This window comes from Sinocyclocheilus grahami, unplaced genomic scaffold (genome assembly GCF_001515645.1).
Source record: "Sinocyclocheilus grahami isolate Dianchi unplaced genomic scaffold, SAMN03320097.WGS_v1.1 scaffold71.1, whole genome shotgun sequence".
In the NCBI taxonomy this organism is placed as follows: Eukaryota; Metazoa; Chordata; class Actinopteri; order Cypriniformes; family Cyprinidae; genus Sinocyclocheilus; species Sinocyclocheilus grahami.
Genome location: NW_015505250.1, coordinates 2870 through 27483, shown reverse-complemented (window position 1 = coordinate 27483; position 24614 = coordinate 2870). Strand labels below are relative to the sequence as shown.

Genomic DNA, 24614 nt, shown 5'->3' with positions numbered 1-24614 from the left:
ATTTCTAGTGCTATCATTTATTTGATTGCAAATGATTGCAAATATACTATTTAAACTGAACTGAGCTGGATGATGACATCACTGAATTGAATGATGAACTGTCTTTAACTGAAAAATTAGTGTTTACTATTGTCATTTTGCATTATTGACACACTATTTTCCTAATTAATGCTGTTCAGTTGCTTTGACACAATCTGTATTGTTAAAAGCGCTATATAAATAAAGGTGACTTGACTTGACACCGGCCCTCCAGGACCGAGTTTGGGCACCCCTGTATCTAATGCCATCAACCTGGCAGTGCTTTCAGAAGCTCAACAACTTACGAGGCTGGAAACTCTTTACTGTGAAAAATAACGTGTATTCATATCTCCCTTCCTTCCCTCTATCACAGAAAACAAATATGCAGGATAATAAACGAGAGAGGAGTTTTGTGTTTAAGTTGGACTGGATGTCTAGCGCAAACGGTGGGAACGGATGCTGACTGCAGGTTTGTAGCCTCGGAGCAGAGCTGAGGTGAGCAAAGCAGCACAACTGAAAAAATGCTTTACCTAAAGCCAAACCACGAGATAAGATACAAGGGCTTTGCCATGAATTTCTATATACCTTTGGGTGTTTGTTTAGTGATATTTTGTCTTTTAGAGTAGGAAAAACAGGACGAAAAAAAGTGATTGTAATCAAAGCATCACTTTGTTTAGCAGCTTGGCATTCTGTTGGTGATGTGGTACCGTTTGTAAATGCATCATTAAAGCCATTAACTTTAATAATTTCCCCAATTTACTTCATTTCAAATACAAACAGTCTCCAGCTTCTACAGCCAAGCACTCTGAGACCTCCCGTTTCACAGGGAGCTATCAGATGAATGTTGGGATATCTTTGGGGCTTTCTGGCTGATCGGAACATACTCTAAATGAAAGTCCTAATGGCAAACACAGGTGGGAAAAGCATTACAAGCCCATCAGAGCTGCTACCATTCTCACAAAGACAGCTAATGCTAAGAGAAAACATTCAAGGCAATCATGATGAAGTGGGAGAGAGACGGTGTGAGAGGAGTGTGTACTTTCTTTGTGAAAGCAATTAGTTGAATTGTACTGTAACAACTCCTAGAACGGTTAATTAGACAGTAAGTGAAATATGAAAGCAACGCAGGCTATTGCCCTAATTCCAAAAACATTCTGCTAACGAGCCTCGCAAAAACAACCATCAGACTATTTTTCAATTACATGAATCTGGTTGAGCTGTAGTTAAAATCTGAACAATGTCATTTGTACAGCGTGATATTTATTTATTAGACCAAGAAGGCTCCCCAAAGCATTTCCTTTTTCAAAGAAAAACATAAAAACCAAAGAAAAGGTGCTGCAAGATTACAATGATAAACACCCAAAATTTAGAATGTTTAACAGTTTATAATTAGCAGTACCACACATATAGTTAAATAAATCAGAAATACTGTCAAAATACATAAGTATTTTAGAGACTTCCTATGAAAATAAAATAAATGTTCCCCTGTGGGAATTTAAATATACATTTCTTTGTTTCCAACAAGTAAAACACACAACTAATTAAACTTAGATTTTTATTTAAAAAATAGGCCTGAGCTTAAAATATTTTTCTTTTGCGGTTACATTTTAAAAAGTGTGAATACTATCACAATATCACAGATCAACATCTCAACATTTCAAATGCAAAGTATACAATATAATATATAATCAGAATAGAGATACTACAATGCTTTTTGTTTTGTTTAATGGATCTTTATTAAGTACTGTAGCTGTGAATGTATGCTCACTGATCTTCAGTAAGAGAAGTGCAAATCAAATGCAGTGTTAACTACTTCACTCCTAACAGCAGAAAAGTAACAATAAAGCACCATTTAGGCACACTTTTGCAATCAGAAATTCTCAGTAATATGTGTACACATTTCCAGTCAAAGAAAGGTTTTAGTCTTTTCAAACTATATTATTTGTGGTGATTCTCAAGTTAATAAACCATTTAGGTTGCAACTAGTCTTAACAACATGTGAACATGTTGTTTTGAAATCTATGAACCTGACTACCCAGGATTAATACTAATTCAGGGAAGCATGGGAACAGGATAACTGAAGATGACTCTGGATTATTTAACACACACACACACACACACACACACACACACACACACACACACACACACACACACACGCACAGTTAGTGTTGCAGCAGAACTAACAATCTGCTGGTTGCAACTTTACAGTTAGTATTTCAAAGCACAAGTGAATAGGAATGGCAAAAACAGCTCCCTCCTGTGGATGTATGCATACATTTTGCATGCTTTCCTTCCAAAACAAGGTCTTTTCAAAATACTTGATGGTAAAGATCTGTATGTTTTATTTCTCAGAGTTGGTGATTTTGAAATAATCATGGACATTTGACTTAAATTTTATATCTGTAAGATTTCAAGTTGTGATGCCCACCATCACCTCACTGATGTCCCACAGTTTCTTGGCCACCTCCTCTTCTGTGGCCTTAGCTAACAGCTGCTCCTCATGACAGTTAGCAAAGCACTTCCCCTGAATCCCCTCCACATCCGGAGAGCAGGCAAGATAGATAGAAGTCTGTGCACCTTCCTCAGGGGACTTGAAGAAGGCCCGTGAAGCTAGGATAAATAGTGGCTTCACCAGCAGTGGGATGTGGACATGTCTGCCCAAGTTAGTCCGCACAATCCCTGGGGTGAGAGCATTTACGGTCACTCCAGTCTTCTTGAGTTGGTGAGAGAGCTCCAGAGTGAATAGAAGATTGGCTAGTTTACTCCGTGCATAAGCAAAAGCTTTATCGTAACTCTGCTCACTGTTCAGGTCATCAAAATTTATTTCACCGTACTTGTAGAGCTTGGAGGACACCACAATGATCCGGCTAGGAGCAGAGCGTTTGAGGAGGTCCAGCAGGAGGTTAGTGAGCAGGAAGTGACCCAGATGATTGACAGCGAACTGCATCTCGAACCCATCTTCTGATTTGGTGTAAGGACACTGGTAGATTCCAGCATTGTTGACCAAGATGTCAATCCTCGACTCTTCCTGTTTGAGATACAACAGATATGGCAAACTGTAAAGGTATGCAGTATTTTAGAATACAAGAATGAGAAGATAAAAGAATCACAACCCTAGAAATCACTGAAAATTTACACTAATTTAGATACCTTTCTCTTCTTTTGATTGTCAAATCTTTTCTTTATACACGAGATTTAAAAAAATGGGCCACAGATAAAACAGTAGTAACAGCAATACACAATAAAATCTTTCAACTGATCAACTCTTATATGGGTCATTATAAGAATATATATTCTTAAATTAGTTAATTCAGGATAATTGGGACATTTTTCCAGTCATCCCAATGGCAAAAATTGGTCCAATTTACCTAAATTCAGTCTATATTTTGTTTTATTACTTTTTAAGATATCTGTCGGCCTCAGAATGCTTTGGTAATTTTATACAGCACGTTTTTAATAATATGGGGTTTAATTTTTTTGTTTTATATTTGTTTTACTGTTTACTGTTCTCAAACTCTGCTGGGACATGCTGTCACAAAAGCTTAAATTGTGTTCAGTGAACTATATCTTTTTTTTTCTGAGCACTGTTGTTCAACAACAGTGAAAATGTTGAAGTTTTAGATATGTAAAATAAAAACAATACACTGTATATACACACAATACTGATATAAAATATATCTACCCTAAGAAATTATGAACTATGCCAGGTTTCTGCCTATATTATTATTTAGACAATTTAGCAATAGGACTTTTTTTAAGCTTGGTTTCATGCGCGCGCAGTCACGTGCTCTTCCCAAACTTCTCGAGCATGATGATATCATGCACATAAAGCGCGTGACGTTCGCGCACAATCGGTGCACTTGTTGCTAGTCGAAAACAATTTTAACCGTGTTATGCGTTCCCTATATTTATATTTACTTCAGTGTAATAGATATCTGAAAAGAGAAACAAACGCTCTGTGCAGTACCTTGATTATCTCTTCGCAAAAAATACGGACAGATTTAAGCGACGCCAGATCCAAGAGTTTGATCACTAGTTCCCCTTGCTCTGGGCCGGCCTCCTGCTGGATCTCCAGGGCTGCTTTCTCCGCCCGTTCTCGGTCCCTACATGCCATGATCACTCGGCCCTGACGCCGCAGCAGCTCCGCGACCGTGGCTTTTCCGATACCACTGTTTGCCCCGGTCACGATAATAGTTTTGCCCCGCAGCATATCGACGCCTTCATCCATATGTTTATAATGAGGAAAAGCTTCACTGCTGATCCTTCTGTGGCCATCAACAATGTCCAGTTCATGAGCAGGTTTGTAGGCGTAAACATTCACGCATGTGGGAAGTAACGGGAATATTGTTCAACTACATTACCCAGAAGTCAAAGCGGGTTAAAACGCAATGCATGCTTTTTAAAAATGTATTTACAAGCAATAAAACCATAGACACAAACCACATGATCCGCTGTAATAGATGAACGGGGCATACTGTTTAATGTAAAGTAAATTAATGATGAAAAGATTACTTTTTCATTCCTTATTTATCTACCAAGAGTGTCAAACTCAATTCCTGGAGGGTCGGAGCCCTGCAGAGGTTAAACACACCTGATCCAACTAATCAATCCTTCAGGCTTATTTGAAAACTACATGGTATGTGTGTTGGAGCAGGGTTAGAACAAAACTCTGCAGGGCTCCGTCCCTCAAGGAATTGAGTTGGACACCCCTGGTCTAGGCCTAGACACCCATGTTTCTAGTCAAATTTATTTTAGGACTACAAACTAAACCGCTTTAATTAGACACACAACACAAAGCACAATCAATTAAGATCACTCATTTAATTTATGATCATAAAGAATATATCCAGTCTTTAACAGTGAACAACACATTTTTGTTTTGTGGACAAAACAAAATTAAACATTTTACACTTCATGATAAACACATAGAGGTAATACATTCTAAATACAATATATCAGATTATTCACTCTCATCCTTATTTCAGCATTTGCTCAGTACTTTTAATATTGTGGCAAGGTCTATCAGGAACACTAGTGGTGGGAAACACACGTCAGTGAAGGAAACTGCCTTAGGACTGAGTCCGAATATCTTAAGTACGGCAGTGAATAAGTTGCAACAAAACATCTAAATGTAGATTAAAATATGCTAAATTTACATTGATTAACATCTTGCACTATAAATAAAATAGACAGTTGCAATGTATGCTCCCTGAGATAGAATTAAATATTCTAAATTTTAATATTTAATTGTTCTCCCCACTGTGCAATAAAACGTACAATACCCAACTATCTACACTTATATTTATTGCACGTATGTTATTGATTTAATATATCATACATCTATCCACATTTCTTTGAATATAATTTGTGTACATACAACATACTATAATCTATTTTGTATTGTTTTTACATGTTTATTTTTTACTCATTTTAATTCTTGTCACTTGTCATCCTGTCTGTGCACTGGAAGCTTCTGTCACCAAGACAAATTCCTTGTGTGTAAGCACACTTGGCAATAAAGCTCTTTCTGATTCTGATTCTAAATTAAACTATTGATTAAACATCTTAAAAAGTCGTATAATCATCAAGGCATAAAGGCTGGTAAATGCATCTAATTGCACATTATTCTCCTAAAGAAAAAGAAAGGGCTGCAGTATTTACAGTAGTTTAACCTCACAGTGCTGACGGATTAGTACAGTACATAATATGCTACATACTAATATACAGTACGTAATATACTAGGTCGTTTTGAGCACCGTAGCATCTTTGTATTTAAAGTATCTCCAGCAATCCTTTTAACTTAAACTATCTGTACAGATCAAGGTTCAAAACTCTCTCAAGCAAACAAATAAATAAAATTACCTCTAACGTGCAGAGCCTTCCATTCATATGGTTCACTTCCCAGCTCATTAATATAAGTAAACATTTATATTTTAGCTATTGTATAGATCACACATAAGACACTGAATAGGTGTTATACGACGTGGGACTCTGGCATTTAGATTTGATAATCATCAAATCTTTTCATTGTTTACGGCATCACTTGTATCTATGCGTTTTCCCTTATGATACTTCTGTCCAATCCCATAGGGCACATGAGCAGCGATTGTACCAAGCTCCTGGGCACCCTCAATGTGAAACATCTGATCATCAAAGAAGATGTGAGGCCTGATCTTCTGAAGGAGAGGCCCCTTAGGAGCCCCAGCCAAAAAGAGGGCCTCGTCTACCTCCAACCCCCAGCTCCGTAGGGTCTTCAGAACGCGGGCCCCAGCGCTGGCAGCACTTCGAGCTGTGACCAGGTAGGTGCGAATAGGGCAGTTGATTCGTTGGTTTTTTGCATAGAACTTGCGCTGGAGTTTACCCAGTGCTTCCAGGAAACATTTCAGGGGGCCCTAGGAGAGGATGATGCAACAACAAATCAAGCATGAAAAGGACATTGCATGCTCAAAACATGACATGATGGAGAAAATATTAGTATCACTATTAATAATGAACATTAGTAGTTATTTTTTGTTACCCAGTCTTAGTTTACCTGAGCCAGAGGCTTGTTCTCAAACTCTTTCTCATGCCTAAAAAAAGTGTCCAATCCGTGTTCCTTTACGATAATCTCAGACTCATCGGAAAACAAAACAGCATCTCCGTCGAACGCTACACGTAGTTGCGTGTTACTGAGCTCATTCTCACTGTCACAGGCGAACATCGTGGCAGCTGCTATTCCTGTGAAAATGGTCATTTAAAGCAAATTTAGCTTCCTGTTCATCCAATTTAAAGATTGTTTTTCTTCTGCATCAACATGAAAATCCCAGTTAGATAACAATGCATGCATTTTTTAAATACCTTCTTCGATAGCTTCTTGTACTTTCATTGAATCTTTGGACAGATAGAGGTTGGTCATGTAGGCCTTTAGGTAACCAATCGGACTCTCTCCACCCGTCATGCAAAATCTCTCTATAGTTAGATCTGCAGAGAGAGAATTAATGTAATTGGTGTTTATATATTATGTAGAATGCAGTACATATGCATTTGCATCTGTCCATCATGCTGCAAACCTTATAAAAATTGTCTTTAGCCAAATTTTGGTCTGTGGAATTTTTTTTCTTTTTCCTTTTTTTTTGGTGCATGTTGGTCTATGTCTGTGTAGAATAAATATATTTTAAAGGGGGCCTATTAAGTCTCAGGTGTCCACAGAATGTGTCTGTGACGTTTTAGCTCAAAATACCCCACAGATCATTCATTATGCCATTTTGAAAATGCCCATTTTGAGTGGAAGCAAAAAACATGCTGTTTTTGTGCATGTATCTTTAAATGCAAATGAGCTGCTGCTCCCCACCCACTTTCCAGAATAGGGCTGTGACTTTACAGCTTGTTCCTCAGATACTCTGCCAAAACAAAACATCTGTTTGGTTTTTGATGATCATGTTTTTCGCTCTCATTGCAGTTCTTCATCGTCATAAAAGCTTCTTATTTGCATGCGTTTTAAAGCCATATCAGTTTAAAGTGCCCCTATTATGGATTTTTGAAAAGTACTTTTCATGCAGTGTGTAATGTACATGTATGTGAATGTAATCAGTCTGCAAAGTTGTAAAGCTGAAAGTGCATCATAAATAGTTATTGTCTCTCAAAAGAAAGAGATTACTCTGAACAGCTGAAACGAGTCGTTTGTAATTCAAATCCTATTTCCGTGTAGTTGCAAAATATGTTTTGTGTGTTGTGTTGTGTATATACACTCAGTGCAGCTGTACGTCTCTCATTACTAAAACTTGTGTTATAGTTCTGCTAATCAGCTGTGGGCCTGCTATTATCTAGAAATGTGTCGATTATATAAAATGTCTGTCGTTTTTATTACTTGGTGTCATGATAAAGGATGGAGCAATACGTTGGTTTACAAACTGCAGTGCTTTATCAGTACTCTGTCTTTGTTCGGCAAAGCATATACCATTATTGTTTGGGTCTTTACTACCAAGCTGTGGGCCCGGTTCCCTTACATAAGTGTAAAACAACTTTTCCCCCTTGTAGGGCTGCACGATATATCGAAAATTTAATGGGCTACTTAAATCAAAAGGTCAAAGTTTTAGTTCGACGCATATAGCAGAGAATGGCTTGACGTTAAAAAGAGTTAAATGCAATAAGTTGCAGAAAGCAACTCTTTGCTGTCTCGTCTGGCTGTCTGACAGACTCGCACCTGAAGCACGCGCACAAGCCGCATCTCGCACAGCGTATCTTCCATTCTGCCGCACACGTGCAAAGCACGCGAACACCGAGTTGATTCGTTTTTCGCATCTCCTCCTCCTCATGTTTGAACAGACACATACACAGAATTGTCAATAGTACCCGTCTCGACGATCATTCTCGTAAACGCAGTCAGTTATGTTTTAAATGAATGTAAACAGATGAGAAAGAAATCTGATGTATATCATTATACTGGATCCGTGCAGTCGGATTTAAAAGGACAGTAGCCTATAAATACGTGCTGCTGAATGTCACTAATGTTAATCAAACAACAAAACAGCTAGAACAAAGATTAATCTACATTTAATTCATACAGTGAACACAATGCAGTGTTATTTTACACTTAATTATTAAATTTCTGTACCTGAATACTAGTTTATTTTATATATGCTTGTAAATTGTGTATTTGTTCTTTTTCCCCCCTTTTTCTTTCTTTTTTTTTACTGACTTCACTTGCCTTTAATCATGTTTGAACTTTCTCAGACTATAGTTTTTGCTGTGGTATATGAATAAGTACTTAAAGTATATGGAAAGCAAAGTCACAATGATATAAAATTAGTGTCATTAATTTTTTTGTCATTCACATTGATGTTAAAATTACATTTTCTGATTTGTGACATTACTTTTTATGTACTGCTAAAACACTGCTGGTCACTTTCAGAAGTTGTAGTGATTCTTTCTTTTCCAAGAAATAATGTGAAACAAATTGTTTATATTTTCATTTTTAAATATTTTAAAATATAATTTAAATCGATTTTTCACACTTAAGCAATATCGTATCGAATATCACATTTTTTAACAAGGTATTGCATTTTTTCTCAATATCGCACAGCCCGGAAGTATTATTGATAAGCCGTAATCCAGTAATGGTGATGGGCATTCCATTTCCGACATGCACTGTACTTAGACCAATCACAACAGACTGGGTCATCTGACCAATCAGAGCAGAGTATCCTCATGTGAAGGAGGGGTTTCGAAAGATGAATCTTTGAACAAATCATTTGAGAGTTGTTGAGAAATAACATAAAATTAAATGCATATTATAAGAAAATGAAAGTGTTTTTTGACCTTGCATGCATGTAAACCTGTTGTTGGGGACTCCCAAAACCAAATTATGAACTTTCAAGTACCATAATAGGGGCACTCCAAACTTCTGATATATGGTTTTCTGAGTGCACAAATCTGAAGCAAATGCACAGAAAGTGTCTAACACACGGCATGTGAGTACTAAACTAAGTTCTCTCTCATTTCCTATTGTGCTTAAACTGTGAAATACATAGAAGGTTATGTCAAAATAAAAACGCAGTTTAAATCGCATGAGTATATTAGATCTGTGTATTAAGTGAAAGCAATGCATTATAGAGTACTTACTGCTGTCCATGCTGTTAATATGGCCCAAAGAACAAAATAAAAACAGAAATTGACTCACTGCTCTTGACTGAATAACTGGAGTAGCTTTAATAAGACATGTCTTACTTGAATGCTGCTTTTAAATGCTGTTGCGTGAAGATAAACATGGTGGATTGTGTGCGGCTGTCTCGGGGCAGGATCTATGCTCCCAGACTAAAGTGTAAGTCTGAGCTGTTTTAACTGAAAGAAACTTACACTGACTGATCTTAAAATATATCAGTGCCTTTGTTTTGTCTCAAGATGCATACCAATAATGTTTTGTCTAAGGCATGTTAATAAAAATTACTTAAATTTCCTGATTGAACAATGCCTAATCCTGGCTAAATCTAATCCCTGTCTGTGAAACCGGGCCATAGTCACAGAAATCCCTGTTTTCTTTCCCTACCATAGTAATTGATGCTGTTAATGAGGCGAACTCCAACCTGGGCATGATTATTGGTCATCAGCACAATGTCAAACAGCTCCTCACTGTCTGGGTATAGTTCTCTCAAACGGACATTTACATTCATCAGGGCCTGTTGATAAGAAAAACAGAAATTAATAAAGGCATGGCTGTGGGTGTCTAAGGATATCCACATTAGGTAACACTGCTGTGATTAATGGTTGATTAGTGTACTTCTATATCATATATAATCATAAACAGTGGGCAGGACACAATAATGCTCTGTGTTATGTGCTCTGAGTCCTGCCCTGCAATAAAAAGGGCTAAAGTCCATCCATGAACAAAAATTAAGGCACACATTTGTTTTCCACACAGGTTGCTCTACAAATTTTCCCAGTGATTTGCATTAGTCCAAATTTTATTTGTCCAGAAGATATATTCATGTGTTATGAAAGCGCAAAAACAGTGTTTCAACCAGCTTATTTGACCTGAGTCAGCTTCATACTATAGTACCAGTGCTGGGTGGTCACTGGTCAGTGCTGGCTAGTCCACATTTATTTAATTACTTATACTGATTGTGCCAACATTAAGAGCTGTCTGAGCCAGTGCTAATAAACAGTTTCTATACTTAAATGACAAAACTGCTAGATAGTAACTACTTTACTAATGTTTAATGAATTAATTGTTAAAAATAAATCCATTATGTGTAGCATTTTGTGTTGTTAATAAAGTCCTTTAAGGCATTTGTTCCTCTATACTCATTTGTCAAATTTATTTGTCGAAATTTTTCACTTTAGTCATGTCATTTGTAATCAGTGCCAAATGACATTTCAGGAGTAATATACCTATGTGATGTGAACCGTGGTGTGTTGCAAGGTGCTGCTACAGAGTGCATCAGTTGGGCTACATACGTAAAAATCCCATTAATTTTTTCTACTGGAGAATTGATTTAGAATTATAACATATAAACTGTTAGGCAGGCCTCCTGTGAGCTATGAGGTTGTAAATTGATGGCATATGTGCACATTTCAGCTTTTTAACTTAAATAATCTTGTTTAACAGCAGTGTTCCTGCATGGTGAAAATAATTACTCACTATTCTGCAAAAAACCTACACAATTCAGAATATTGAAACAAACAAATCATGCCAAAAGAACTATTTAGAGTCAATACTTTATATATGTATCCATTTTTAATTTGATTGTCCATCACAATTCTTCATGAGATTTAAGCAATAAAGCTTTACACATTTTTACTTCAAACCAAAGGCTTCAAATAAAGGTGAGTGGCCACTGTTGCACTCTATTACAGTACTAGTGTACAGTTGCATTACCTATGGCATCAGGTTCCTGACAGGTGCTGATGGATGTAGGGTGAGTGTTATGATCAGACAGTTTTAAAATATAGTAGGATCATTATTATGCATTTTGTTTGAAAAATCATTTTGTAAAGCTTACACCTGTTGTTACCTTAACGAAAGGAAACGAGACCCCTGGGGTAAAGGGCTGGTCCTCGAGCTCCAGCTGGTGCGCGACGTACATCTCCAGCCCCTCCTCTTCAAACACCTTCCTCTCCTTCACCATGTTAAACAGCGTTCGCGAGGACACCGCAATGGTTACAGCGTTGCTGGGTTTGGGCTGCAAGTTAAAAGGAAGCAAATGTTTACAACGGGCTGTAGACGACAACCAAGCTGCTCATGTGGTCAGATACCTGTACGTGCAGAACTGCTGTCACTGACGCGCCATCGATAATGCAAGCGAACAACACTACGCGCACGATATCTTTAATATAATCTAAACTTTTTCTAGTTTGTCGCGTCGCTAGCATTACCTATAGATAGGGTATCGGATGCGGGAGACGCTGCTGTCATTCACAGATTATACACACAAACAATCGCTTACCGGACGGGGCTTCTTCGTTGTTTTCGCGTTGTCAAATAATTTATTACAATTAAAAAAAAGGTTTATTACAAAAAAAGGGAGGTAGAAGAGCAATCACTAAACACAACAGTTCACATATAACAAACTCAATTACACACTTCACAAAATACAACAGTGGGCAACCTGGGTCGTCAAGGACATCCAAAAATCAAGGTACAGGAACCGAGGCTGGACAGCAGGGCATAATGGCACAATCGGCCTATACAGCAAAACACCCTTAACTTATACCTGTGACACACACACACACACACACATACACACGTGAAAGAAACACCAACACCAAGAATCCACCCCTGCCTTAGGCACTCAGCTCCTGTAACAACAGAAATCAGGTTATACACTTGAAAAGACAGTCACCAGGAAGAGCTTCACTAGTCCTGCCACAATCTACCCCCCGCTTCTGCATCGTCGCCCCGACGATGAATAAACATTCACCACTCAGTTCCAAGGCCTAAACAATACCGAGACGGTCCTCGCTGTCCCCTCCAACAGCTCCCCGTCATTACCCACCTCTCTCGCAGCCCGCGGGAGATGGTGGATATTGGAATGTTGACCAGCTGTAGCTCGCCCAGAACGTCGCGGTACTACCTCACCATCGGAAAAACTTTCTGGCAATTGGCAAACTCGTTTTCAAGAGGCTGACCCAAATTATCTGGAGCCCTCAGTTCACTGCTAGCGGAGGACCCCAAATGCACTGGGTCAACTGGTACCCCAACCTCTGCAGCCAGAGAAGTTTCTGAAACCACAACCCACAAATCCCCCTGCTCAACCTCCTCGGAACCCTCCTCACCCAAAGATGGCACCACTTCGACTTCCGGGCTACGAGTGGTTGCATGGACCAGAAAATCCTTCTGGGTACGAACCTTCAACATCGAACGATGCACCTGCCTCCCCTTAACCAAAGCGTCTACAGGGGCAATGGAATAAACTGACCCTCCCTCTTTAGGGGCCTTCACCACTTTGTACACCACTGGGCTCCACAGGTCACGGATCTTTCATCGACCTCTCACGCCGACGTCCCGGAGATATACTAATTGTCTACAGGGGCAATGGAATAAACTGACCCTCCCTCTTTAGGGGCCTCTTTAACACCACTGGGCTCCACAGGTCACGGATCTTTCATCGACCTCTCACGCCGACGTCCCGGAGATATACTAATTGGCCCCAGTGGTGTATCCAGCACATGCGAGTCATGTTGTATCTTACAGCGCTCTGCAGCGACTCTAAGGTGCTCCCGTGCTCCTTCAAAAGCTACCTGCAATCGGGTTTGATGCTCTATAACCCACTCGTGCACACTTCCTGCAGTCACCTCCTCCACTCTACCTAACAAAAAATCAACTGGTAAACGGGGCTCTTGACCAAACATCAAATAGTATGGTGACTCGCCAGTTGATTGATGGGGAGTGGTATTGTAGCTAAACAGTACCTGCGGCAGACATGACGCCCAGTCCCGCTTACTTGAAGGGGCAGAGTGTGCAAAAGGTTATGCAAGGTCCTATTGAACCTCTCGCTCTGGCCATTTCCTGCAGGATGGTAAGGCGTGGTTCGAGACTTCTCCACCTTATACAGATTACAAAGCTGCCGTATAAGTGAAGATTTGACCAAACATCAAATAGTATGGTGACTCGCCAGTTGATTGATGGGGAGTGGTATTGTAGCTAAACAGTACCTGCGGCAGACATGACGCCCAGTCCCGCTTACTTGAAGGGGCAGAGTGCGCAAAAGGTTATGCAAGGTCCTATTGAACCTCTCGCTCTGGCCATTTCCTGCAGGATGGGAAGGCGTGGTTCGAGACTTCTCCACCTTATACAGATTACAAAGCTGCCGTATAAGTGAAGATTCAAAGTTGTGGCCCTGATCAGAATGTATACGACCAGGGACCCCAAACTTACAGAACCATTCCACCACAAGCACTTGAGCCACTGTTTCTGCTCTCTGATCCCACGTAGGAACCGCCAGGGTGTACTTGGTGAAGACATCAGTCATCACTAGCACGTTCTCCAAACCTGAACTGGACGGTTCCAACACGGTGAAATCAATGGCCAAGATCTCGTTTGGCCTAGAGGCCAGCAAATGCCCCATGAAACTGGAGGAAATTGGCGATACATCTTTAGCAGACTGGCAACGTTCACACTCCCTACACCAACGGGCCACCTCTCCGGACATACCGGGCCAATAGCAGCGCTGACGAACCAACTCAGTCGTACGTTCAATGCCCTGATGTCCATGCTCCTGATGCAACCACCTCAAAATCTCTTCTCTTAACACAGCGGGCAGAAGTATTTGAAAAATTTCCTCTCTTCCATCAGGGCGGAAGATTCGACGGTACAGAACTCCCTCACGTTCTACCAAACGGTCCCACTGACGGAGCACCGTCAGGCTACCCTTAGCTTATAATCGACGTTCATCTGAGCTAGGAAAGCGCTTACGCCGCCAGAAACACAAGACCCTACCAATATCTGGGTCAGACGCTTGTAATACCCTCAAATCAGCTACAGAATGGCTTGGAAAGACCTTAAAGGAAGCTTAGCTGGCCTGATATACCAGCTCCACTCCTGCTACCTGTTGTACAGATGCAGGAACCACAGTGGCTGGTAAAAACTGTCCCACCCCATCGCTGTCCACTGGAGGCTGTCTCGAAAGGGCATCAGCGTTACCATTACTCTTGCCTGGCCTGTACCGAATTTCAAAGTCAAAACCTGCAAGCTGGGCCGCCCAGCGCTGTTCTGTGGCCCCTAGTTTTGCTGATGACAAATGACTCCGGGGGTTATTGTCTGTAAAAACCATACATTTATGCCCCAACAAATACTCTCGGAATTTTTCCGTCATTGCCCACTTGAGCGCCAAAAATTCAAGTCTCATTGAGCTGTAATTTACCGGGTTGCGCTCGGTGGGCCGCACACTGCGACTGGCAAACGCGATCGGTCGAACCTTTCCCTCCTGTTCCTGGGAGAGGACTGCCCCCAGGCCCCGGTGACTGGCATCCACTTCAAGGATGAAGGGCAATGAAAAATCGGCATATGCGAGAATAGGCGAAGTTGTGAGCTTATCCTTCAAGGTGTCAAAACTCGGCAATGCTCGGTCCACGCACTGGCAAATCTTGGTCCTGACAATTTATGCCTGCCCCCAACAAACTCAGCAACCAGATTATGTAGAGGGGCTGCCAATTTGGCAAATCCCTCCACAAAACGGCGATAGTAACTGGCAAACCCTAAAAATTAACGGAGCTCTGTAACATTACTAGGACGGCTCCAATTTGCCACTACCTCCACTTTACTTGGGTCTGTGGCAACCCCATGACACCACATGACCCAAATACTTAACCTGTGGTTTGAAGAACGCACACTTTTCCAGCTTTGCTTTAAGACCTTCCCGTTTCAATCGACTCAAGACCACCTCCAGCCGTTCCAGATGCTGGGTCACTGAGGAGGAAAATACCACAATGTCGTCCAAATACAAAAGCAACGACTGATGCCGCTGATCACCAAACAATCTTTCCATCAAACACTGGAAAGTGCTGGGAGCATTACAAAGGCCAAAAGGCATCCTAGTCCATTCAAATAACCCGAACGGAGTACAGAATGCAGTCTTGGGCCTATCCCCCTCAGTGACTGGAACTTGGTTGTACCCGCTGGCCAAATCCAAAGTGGAAAACCAGCGGGCTCCTCTCAGTGCATCTAATGTCTCCTCTATGCGAGGCAGTGGAAACGCGTCCTTCCTGGTCTTTGAATTCAACAGACGGTAGTCTACGCACATGCGCAGGCCACGTCTTTCTTTTTCACTAAAACAATAGGAGACGCATAGGGACTACAACTCTCTCTAATTATCTGGCCCTCCAGCACCTGGTTGATGTGCGTCTTCACCACATCATACTCCGAAGGGGGCAAACGCCTATATCGCTGCCGGACTGGGATTTCATCTGTAAGGGGAATGTCATGCGAGATCAGGTTAGTACACCCTAAATCACTGTCATGAGCCGAAAACACACACTGATAGCTCTGCAACAGGGTCCTGACCCTATCTTGCTCCTCCAACTCCAAAACAGATAGGTCAACAGATTCAATCTGCTCCGGCAATGAGAGTTCTACCACACAGCCTTGGGAACCCACCGTAGCAACCACATCCTTTACTTCAGTCACTCCTGGAGGCAAGCTCACAACGTACACGCCGTGCAGGCTGCCTAGTAAGGTATTCGGGTACAATACCGCATCTAACATTCCCACGTTCACAACCGGGATGTAGACCGTGCCTCGAATTACTGGCACTAGGGCAGGTGAAGCCAAAAGGCCAGCCAGAAGTCCAGACTCTAGTGGCTCAAACAACACCGCACCCCCGGAGTACAGTTCAGAACAGGTAGCAGTGATTATCTTCATTGTGCCACCCAGAACACGGCACTGATGACGCTCACACTCTTGCCCTGCCTATAGGCCGTAAGGTGAAGCCGTTTTTCGTTTAATCCCATTCCCATATATGGGGAACTAAATTATTTTCATTCCAATAAAAAGATCTATTGGTTTTGAGCGAGAAAATAAAAGTTCTCCATGTATAATCCTGCAGTTTATTTTTTATACGTGTTTAAAGTCGGCAATAGTACCTTACTCGCGTAATCATATTTTAATCATGAGTGATTAGGCTTCGCGTCACGTGTGGGAAGCACGACCAATAAGGCGGCCGCTTTTTGGAACGACATGTAAACATGAGTCCAAGATGTCTGCGCCCTTGTTGTCAATATCGAGTAGCGAAGAAGAGGAAATTACGGCCAGACCTCCTTCAAAACTCCGTAAAAAGGATTATAAACAATGCTATATGCATCTCACGTCCATAAAGAAAGAAGAAACAAAGGATTTTACACGCACACGATGGGATACATTTAGAAATAGCGTCAAACGGTGGCTTGGTTTGCAGGGTGAAGGCCGTAAGGTGAAGCCGTTTTTCGTTTAATCCCGTTCCCATATATGGGGCACTAAATTCTTCTCATTCCAATAAAAATATCTATTGGTTTTGAGCGAGAAAATAAAAGTTCTCCATGTATAATCCTGCAGTTTATTTTTTATACGTGTTTAAAGTCGGCAATAGTTCCTTACTCGCGTAATCATATTTTAATCATGAGTGATTAGGCTTCGCGTCACGTGTGGGAAGCACGACCAATAAGGCGGCCGCTTTTTGGAACGACATGTAAAAAAGAGCGCAAGATATCTTCAGGATTTTACTCGCACACGATGGGATACATTCAGAAATAGCGTCAAACGGTGGCTTGGTTTGCAGGTTGAGAATCAGAGAATAGCAGAAACATACAAACATTGTATAGAAATCGAGTTTGAAAATGTTCCCGAAGACGCTGGGTTTCACTCCACTTGCTACAGGCGTTTCATTGACAAAAAGCGCTTGGATGCGGCAGAGAAACGTGTCATACAGCGTCCTGAAGTTCAAGATGCTCACAAAGACCAGTCTGTGTCATCGAGTAGTAGTACCTCAATAACTGAATGTCCGACAAAAAAACTTAGGTCCAGGACGGGCCTGCCAGTAGCTTGTGCAGGTCCTGTGCTTCCTGCCTTGTGCATCATTTGTAAGAAAACGGACAAGTACATTACTGTGGCAGGCAAATGCCAGAAGGACCATCTTTCACAGGCAGAAACATTGTCAGCAGGAGGGTAAACAAACACACGTTTGAACTTTGAAGTTTTATGCCATATGCTGGACACCATGGCTAAATTTAAATTACAATTACGTAATATATTTAATGTTTACACATTTGCATTTTGCATACAGCTACAGCCAGAGCACTCAATATTGCTTAACTGTTAACACAGTTTTTACATAATGGTTTTTATTTACAAATTTGTTTCATTATATTTATATATTTATTTACAGGCCAGTTGCTGAAAGCTGCTGAGATGAAAGAAGACACTAGCATTCTTGTGCATATTCAAGACAAAGACTGTGTGTCTCTGGAGGTGCGATACCACAAGTCCTGTTACAGACAGTACACCAGGTTCTTGACAAAGTCTACTGCAACAGTTACTGGGACCTCAGAAGAACAGTGAGTTATTATATTGCATTATCAAATGATAATTAAAAATTGTGGTACATTTAAAAAGTAAAGCATTGACCATCTGCATAGTCTGTATATTTGTCTGTAAACAGAGTTTTGACTGCACAACTCTTGGCACAGCAATTCAATATGATCAAATGTGTAGTGGAAGGTAGAATAAACTAGTAATGTTTTATTGACAAAAAGCGCTTGGATGCGGCAGAGAAACGTGTCACACAGCGTCCTGAAGTTCAAGATGCTCACAAAGACCAGTCCGTGTCATCGAGTAGTAGTACCTCAATAACTGAATGTCCGACAAAAAAACTTAGGTCCAGGACGGGCCTGCCAGTAGCTTGTGCAGGTCCTGTGCTTCCTGCCTTGTGCATCATTTGTAAGAAAACGGACAAGTACATTACTGTGGCAGGCAAACGCCAGAAGGACCATCTTTCACAGGCAGAAACATTGTCAGCAGGTGGGTAAACAAACACACGTTTGAACTTTGAAGTTTTATGCCATATGCTGGACACCATGGCTAAATTTAAATTACAATTACGTAATATATTTAATGTTTACACATTTGCATTTTGCATACAGCTACAGCCAGAGCACTCAATATTGCTTAACTGTTAACACAGTTTTTACATAATGGTTTTTATTTACAAATTTGTTTCATTATATTTATATATTTATTTACAGGCCAGTTGCTGAAAGCTGCTGAGATGAAAGAAGACACTAGCATTCTTGTGCATATTCAAGACAAAGACTGTGTGTCTCTGGAGGTGCGATACCACAAGTCCTGTTACAGACAGTACACCAGGTTCTTGACAAAGTCTACTGCAACAGTTACTGGGACCTCAGAAGAACAGTGAGTTATTATATTGCATTATCAAATGATAATTAAAAATTGTGGTACATTTCAAAAGTAAAGCATCTTCATAGTCTGTATATTTGTCTGTAAACAGAGTTTTGACTGCACAACTCTTGGCACAGCAATTCAGTATGATCAAATCTGTAGTGGAAGGTAGAATAAACTAGTAATGTTTTATTACCAATTATTATATTTTTTATTTAAAATAGAAGCCATTGTGAAATAGTTATGGCACATAAAGTAATATATATTTTCTGTTTTTTTCTGTATTTTTTTCAGAAATGAGCCAACCTTCGATGCCAGCTACAAAATCTTCTGTGAGAGGATCATCCGCCATAGAATAATTGTAAACCAAGAGGTGCTGACAATGATGCAGCTAAGAAGAATCTTTTTAAATCTTGTGAAAAAACAAGAAGATCTTGATGCTTCAAACTACAGGTAATTTAAATACCACAAGTTTCTTTTAAATACGCAGCTTTGGAAAGAATGTTTATGCAACATTTTTTTTTTTTCTTACAAAAATGGAATTTATAATAATGATAATCATTATATAACGTGTTAAAGCTGATACACAGTGTATTTTAACTCAATTGTTTTCAGTGTAAATATATCTTTATTTATACCATTTCATCTTTCGTTGTATCTTGTGCATCAGTGGAGTGATCAGTGGTCATCACTACAACCGCTGCATGAGGGCACACAAACTTCTGTATGAGAGTCTGCAACGCATCAGATTTCTCACCTTCTTAGACTCTTTGCCACCAGAGGAGAGAAATGAGTGTATGGATGTCATCAGTGAAATCAAATGTGCATTCCAGGACAGAACCATGGATGTTTTGTGTGCAAATAAAAGATTTGACAAAATGTGTTCAAAATATGTAGACTTTGTGAAAAAAAGAAGTGCAGAAAACCCAACGTTTGCCTTCTGGAGTTCATACATCGACAAGGTACAGATACTCCTTCTGTTTGTGAGAGCAACATGAGAATCGGACTGGCAGTTCAAAATATGTAGACTTTGTGAAAAAAAGAAGTGCAGAAAACCCAACGTTTGCCTTCTGGAGTTCATACATCGACAAGGTACAGATACTCCTTCTGTTTGTGAGAGCAACACGAGAATCGGACTGGCAGCTTCACCTGTCAACAGTACGCTTGATGATGCCATGGTTTTTTGCATACGATCATGTCAATTATGCTTGGTATTTACCTTCATACTGGCTGGAAATGGTCAATTTGCCCCTCACACATCCTTCTTGCCACAGCGAACTCAGTGTTAAAGGCCAGTGGACTGTCCAACGTCAAAGTGTCCATGGATTTGCCTCGATTGCTTGTGACCAGGCCATTGAGCAAACATGCAACAGAGATTCCAAGACAAAGGGTGGTTGGACAGGGATAACACAGAATCGAGCTGCAGTATATCGCTGGATATTGTCGCAACATGAAAGAGCAGCCATAGCAAGACAATGTGAGGCAATGGCAGGTAAATCTCCTGATATAAGGAAACGTAAAGACCTTGACAGCACACAAATTCATGCCGATGAAAAGGCTGTGACCAGAATAAATTCCACCCTAGATTCCATGCTGAATCCTTTTGACACACACCAAGATGGCATTGTGTGTCTTAGCTCTGGGACAGTCGCAGCTGAAGAAATAATGAAGGATTTGCTCACAGCTCTGGAAAAAGGGGAAAATGCTGTCAGAGTTTATGGACCAAAGACTGTTATCACCATCAGTTGATATATTTGCTCCCATCAAAACACAAAAACTAAAGACCTTCAGTGACCAAGCAAAGACAAAAAAGAAATCGGCAGCAGGCAAGGAAGTGATTCTGCGTGCCGACAAGAAGCTATTTTCCAGACTACTCGTCATAGGTCAAAGTAGAAAGATAGACCTGCGGGAAATTCTGTCCTACTCCTTGGGAACGGTATCATATCCTTTAGCCAGTGCTGATGGTTCACTTGCTAAAACAAACAAATCAGCTCTTTTGGATTTATTGGAAAACAAAGGTGGAGAATGTTTAGTTGACAAAGTTCCGGCAGATGGAGCTATTCTCTTCGATGGCATGGCGGTCATTCAAGCCATTCGGTCCATACCAAGTACCTTTGGAGAGCTCGCCGACACCATACTGCAGTACATAGTCAAGCTTGCTCTGAAGCACAGCTGTACACGGATAGACTTTGTGATTGACCAGTATCCGGAAATGAGTATTAAAAATCTAGAACGGTCACGTAGAGCTGGTGGTGGTACACAACTGGTGAAAATTTATGGACTGGATCAGAAGACACCAACACAATGGAAAAAGTTTCTATCAGATGGGACAAACAAAGAGGCACTGGCAGAATTCCTCTATGTTGTGTGGCAAGATGCTGATCTTACCACTGTGGGCAAGGACTTAAGCTTGTTCATAGCACATGGAGACCTGTGTCACTGCGTGACCGTAATGCAGGGTTCACAGACTCTCAGTGCTGTTGAAGATCTGACATGTGATCATGAGGAATGTGACACCAGGTTGTTTTTACATGCACAACATGCTGCACATGAACATCAAACTGTAGTCATCAAGAGCCCTGATACTGATGTGGCAGTAATTGCTTTAAGTCTGCAGCCAGATTTACCATGTAGGTTGTATTTTTTCATGGGGGTTGGCAACAAAACAAGGATCATTGATTTAGCTAAGGTGTCATCAGCTCTTGGCACCACTGTGTGTTTGGCACTTATTGGGATCCATACCTTCTCAGGTTGTGACTCTACAAGTGCTTTTTATGGCAAAGGCAAAAGAAAGGCATTTTCTGTTGCTTGCGAGAAAGAGGAATACCTGAAAGCATTTACAAGTCTGGGTAGCAGTTTTAAGCTGGACCAGTCTACCTTTGACATACTTTGCAAATATGTGTGCCACCTGTATGGCCAGTCATCTGCCGAAAATGTGAACGATGCAAGATACAAAGCATTCTGCATGGCATCGTCTGCTTTGCCAGAACTATCCATGCCCCCGACAAGTGATGCCCTGCACCAACACTGCAAAAGGGCAAACTACCAAGCAGCCATAATGAGACATTCTCTGAAAGGTATAATGTGTGCCCCTTCACCCGTTGGCAATGGATGGCACCTCGAGGATGGGGAGTTAACAGTGACCTGGATGACTAGAAATCCTGCCCCTGAAAGTGTGTTGCAGGTAGTCCACTGCAGTTGCAAGCAAGGCAAATGTGAGACTGGAAGATGTTCCTGTATGTCTGCAAGACTGTCTTGTACTGATTTTTGTCGGTGCCAAAATTGTGCAAATGTTTCCCAGGAAACAGAGGAAAGAGCTACATGGGATGATGGCTCTGATGATAGTGATAGGGATGAAACTGATACTGATGAGTAAAGATGTGCTGTGCATTATTTTAAGCTGATTTTCAGCTGCAATGAATCTGTTGTAGAAATGTTCATTTGCTAAATTTACAATGTGTATGTTTAATTTTGCTTGTTGCCAATCCGTGAAGTTGAAGCGTATTTTGTACAAATTTGCCATATTTTATGGTCTACATTCACATTTGAGTATATAATGCACCAATATCTTTCTCAAATGTTAAGGTACATGTATAATGGTCAGTTTAAGAGATATTTTGTGTTGCTAAAATGAATATAAATAAAGTTATAAGCAAAACCAGCAGCATAAGATTTTCGTTTTTTTAATTCACAATTATACACATTTATGGATCGTGACAAAAAACTGCAGGATATTTTGTGGAGAACTTTTAACATAAAGTCCAATATGGTGTTGTCTATGCAAAAATGCATTTTAAAAAGTAGTGCCCAGGCGTGGGAACGAAAATCATTTTCTAGCCTCTTTTTCCTAGTTCACCTTATGGCCTACTACCTGTCCAAAAACTGTCTGGGATTTAGTTTCGTGACAATGCTGCAATGCTTGCATCACAACACTGGGAACCTCCACTACTGGTGGAGAGTCAAACAAGGCCTGGCCGTGTTGGCCAAAGAGTTCTCGGTAGCACCGGCTCATCATATTCATCCCCAGTACCCCAGGGACCTGAGCACACATGCCACCAGGAGGGTCCCTCACCACCAATATCCCACACTCTGGCACTATTTTGCCACACAACTCCACATCTAACTCCATATTGCCAATATATGGAATTGCAAGCCCATTAGCAGCACGTAATTGGAGCCACTGGCACAATTTCAAACGCTCTTGGCCCCAGGGTTTGAAATTTTCCAAAAAGCAGCTCTCCGTTATTGTGGATACCATAGAGCCCGTATCGATTAAACACACCACAGAAACTCCACCAATACTGGCCACCAATTGCGGGCAGCAAGACATTAACCGAGACATTGAGCTACCACTGATTAACACATCCGAGCTGTGGCTCAACAGCCCGGTGGGTATTAGTTTCCCGATGGCTGACTTGACCGACGCTGCCCCTCTACAGGCAATAATGCAGTAGGAGCCAAAGACAAAGGGCCAGGCAGTGGGGCATTACATTCCCTGGCAAAATGGCCAGGTTGATGGCACCATCTACAAATCACTGGCCCATAACGTGGAGAACGACTTCGCGGACGTGTACCCTGAAACTGAGCAAAACTTTGAGTCAGTTGATTCAACTGATTTTGTTGTGCTTTTAACATCTCCCTTAATTCACTCAGCTCCGACGGTGCGGGTGAGGGCCCACTCGTATCTGAACACGGTCCCCCCTGAACACCATATTGAATCCCATAAGATAACGGGACTGACTGACTACGAGCCCGCACACCCCCAAGCATACCCTCTTGCTCCCACCTAATCGCCTCACTGTGCACCTCTAACAGCGTGGCATTTGGTTGACGACAAACTAATTGTTTAAGCTCACGCCGAAGCGCATTATCTGTCACATGTTCAACGAACTAGTCACGTAATAGTACCGGAGCATTTAACATGGCCCCAGGAAACTGCCGTTTAACTTTCTCCATAAGACCCATCAAAGCAAGGGAGAACTCCAGTAAACTCTCCCCTTCCAACTGTCTCCTGGAGAAAAAGGCTTCCTGTAATGCTACGTGAGACTGAGAACAACCAAAAGCCTCGCGTAACGCAAGAAATATTTTGTCTCTATCCCCTCGTTCAAAATCAGAACGATACCGGATCTCCTCCCGTGCCTCCCCCTCCAAGTGGTCAAATAGAAAGAACGCCTGGTCCGAGACTGACAAATGACGAGCCCGAATACAGGCCTGCGCCTCCTCAATCCATTCGTTAATGCCAATCCCCGACTTGCCATTAAACTTGGGGCATCTCCGATCCCTGGGTACAAACACAAATCTTTCTGACTGGTTAGCACTTACACCGACTGGATGAGGTGTAACAGGCTCTGCATCGGACACATTAGAATATGCCACACTGAAACCAGGCAACGCAAGTGTACGCTCTTGGCGCAGCCTCTCGTTGTCTGCCCTCAGCTGAGCCATAAGTTCTTTAAGTTCTCCAAGTTCATCCTCCATTTCTAAAATCCCAACTTACCACACCAATAGGGAACCACAGACAGGAGACCCAAAGGAATAGGAAAAACGTTCTCCGCAATCCAGACGGACGCTGCTGCTTTGCTTTAAAAAACCCCAAAAAAATCACACTAACGAACAAAAAAAACAAAACAACAATCATAAGAAAAATCAAGTCTAGATAACCACGTCTCCACCTAATTACCGTGATCCTGCCGACTACGCCAAATGTGGCAAAGCAGTAAGGATTAAAGATTTAGCACGACTACGCCAC

The 24614-nt window shown here is 41.2% G+C and overlaps 2 protein-coding genes across 2 annotated transcripts; both read right to left on the bottom strand.

The window, feature by feature from the left end:
- Positions 1-1595: 1595 nt before the first annotated feature.
- On the bottom strand, positions 1596-4423 carry LOC107585474 (retinol dehydrogenase 14-like). The gene is made up of 2 exons (XM_016272496.1): positions 3989-4423; positions 1596-3049 (listed from the first exon to the last, which is right to left on the bottom strand). The coding sequence occupies exons 1-2, from the start codon at positions 4247-4249 to the stop codon at positions 2432-2434; spliced, it is 879 nt and encodes a 292-aa protein (XP_016127982.1). The 5' UTR covers positions 4250-4423; the 3' UTR covers positions 1596-2431.
- Positions 4424-5517: 1094 nt separating this feature from the next.
- LOC107585516 (cytosolic 5'-nucleotidase 1A-like) lies at positions 5518-11978 on the bottom strand (the record flags this gene model as incomplete). The annotated part of the gene is made up of 6 exons (XM_016272562.1): positions 5518-6413; positions 6554-6738; positions 6859-6981; positions 10046-10175; positions 11511-11678; positions 11943-11978. Coding segments are annotated over 6 exons (1020 nt in total), but the record flags the coding sequence as incomplete, so codon positions are not given.
- Between the last annotated feature and the right edge of the window lie 12636 nt (positions 11979-24614).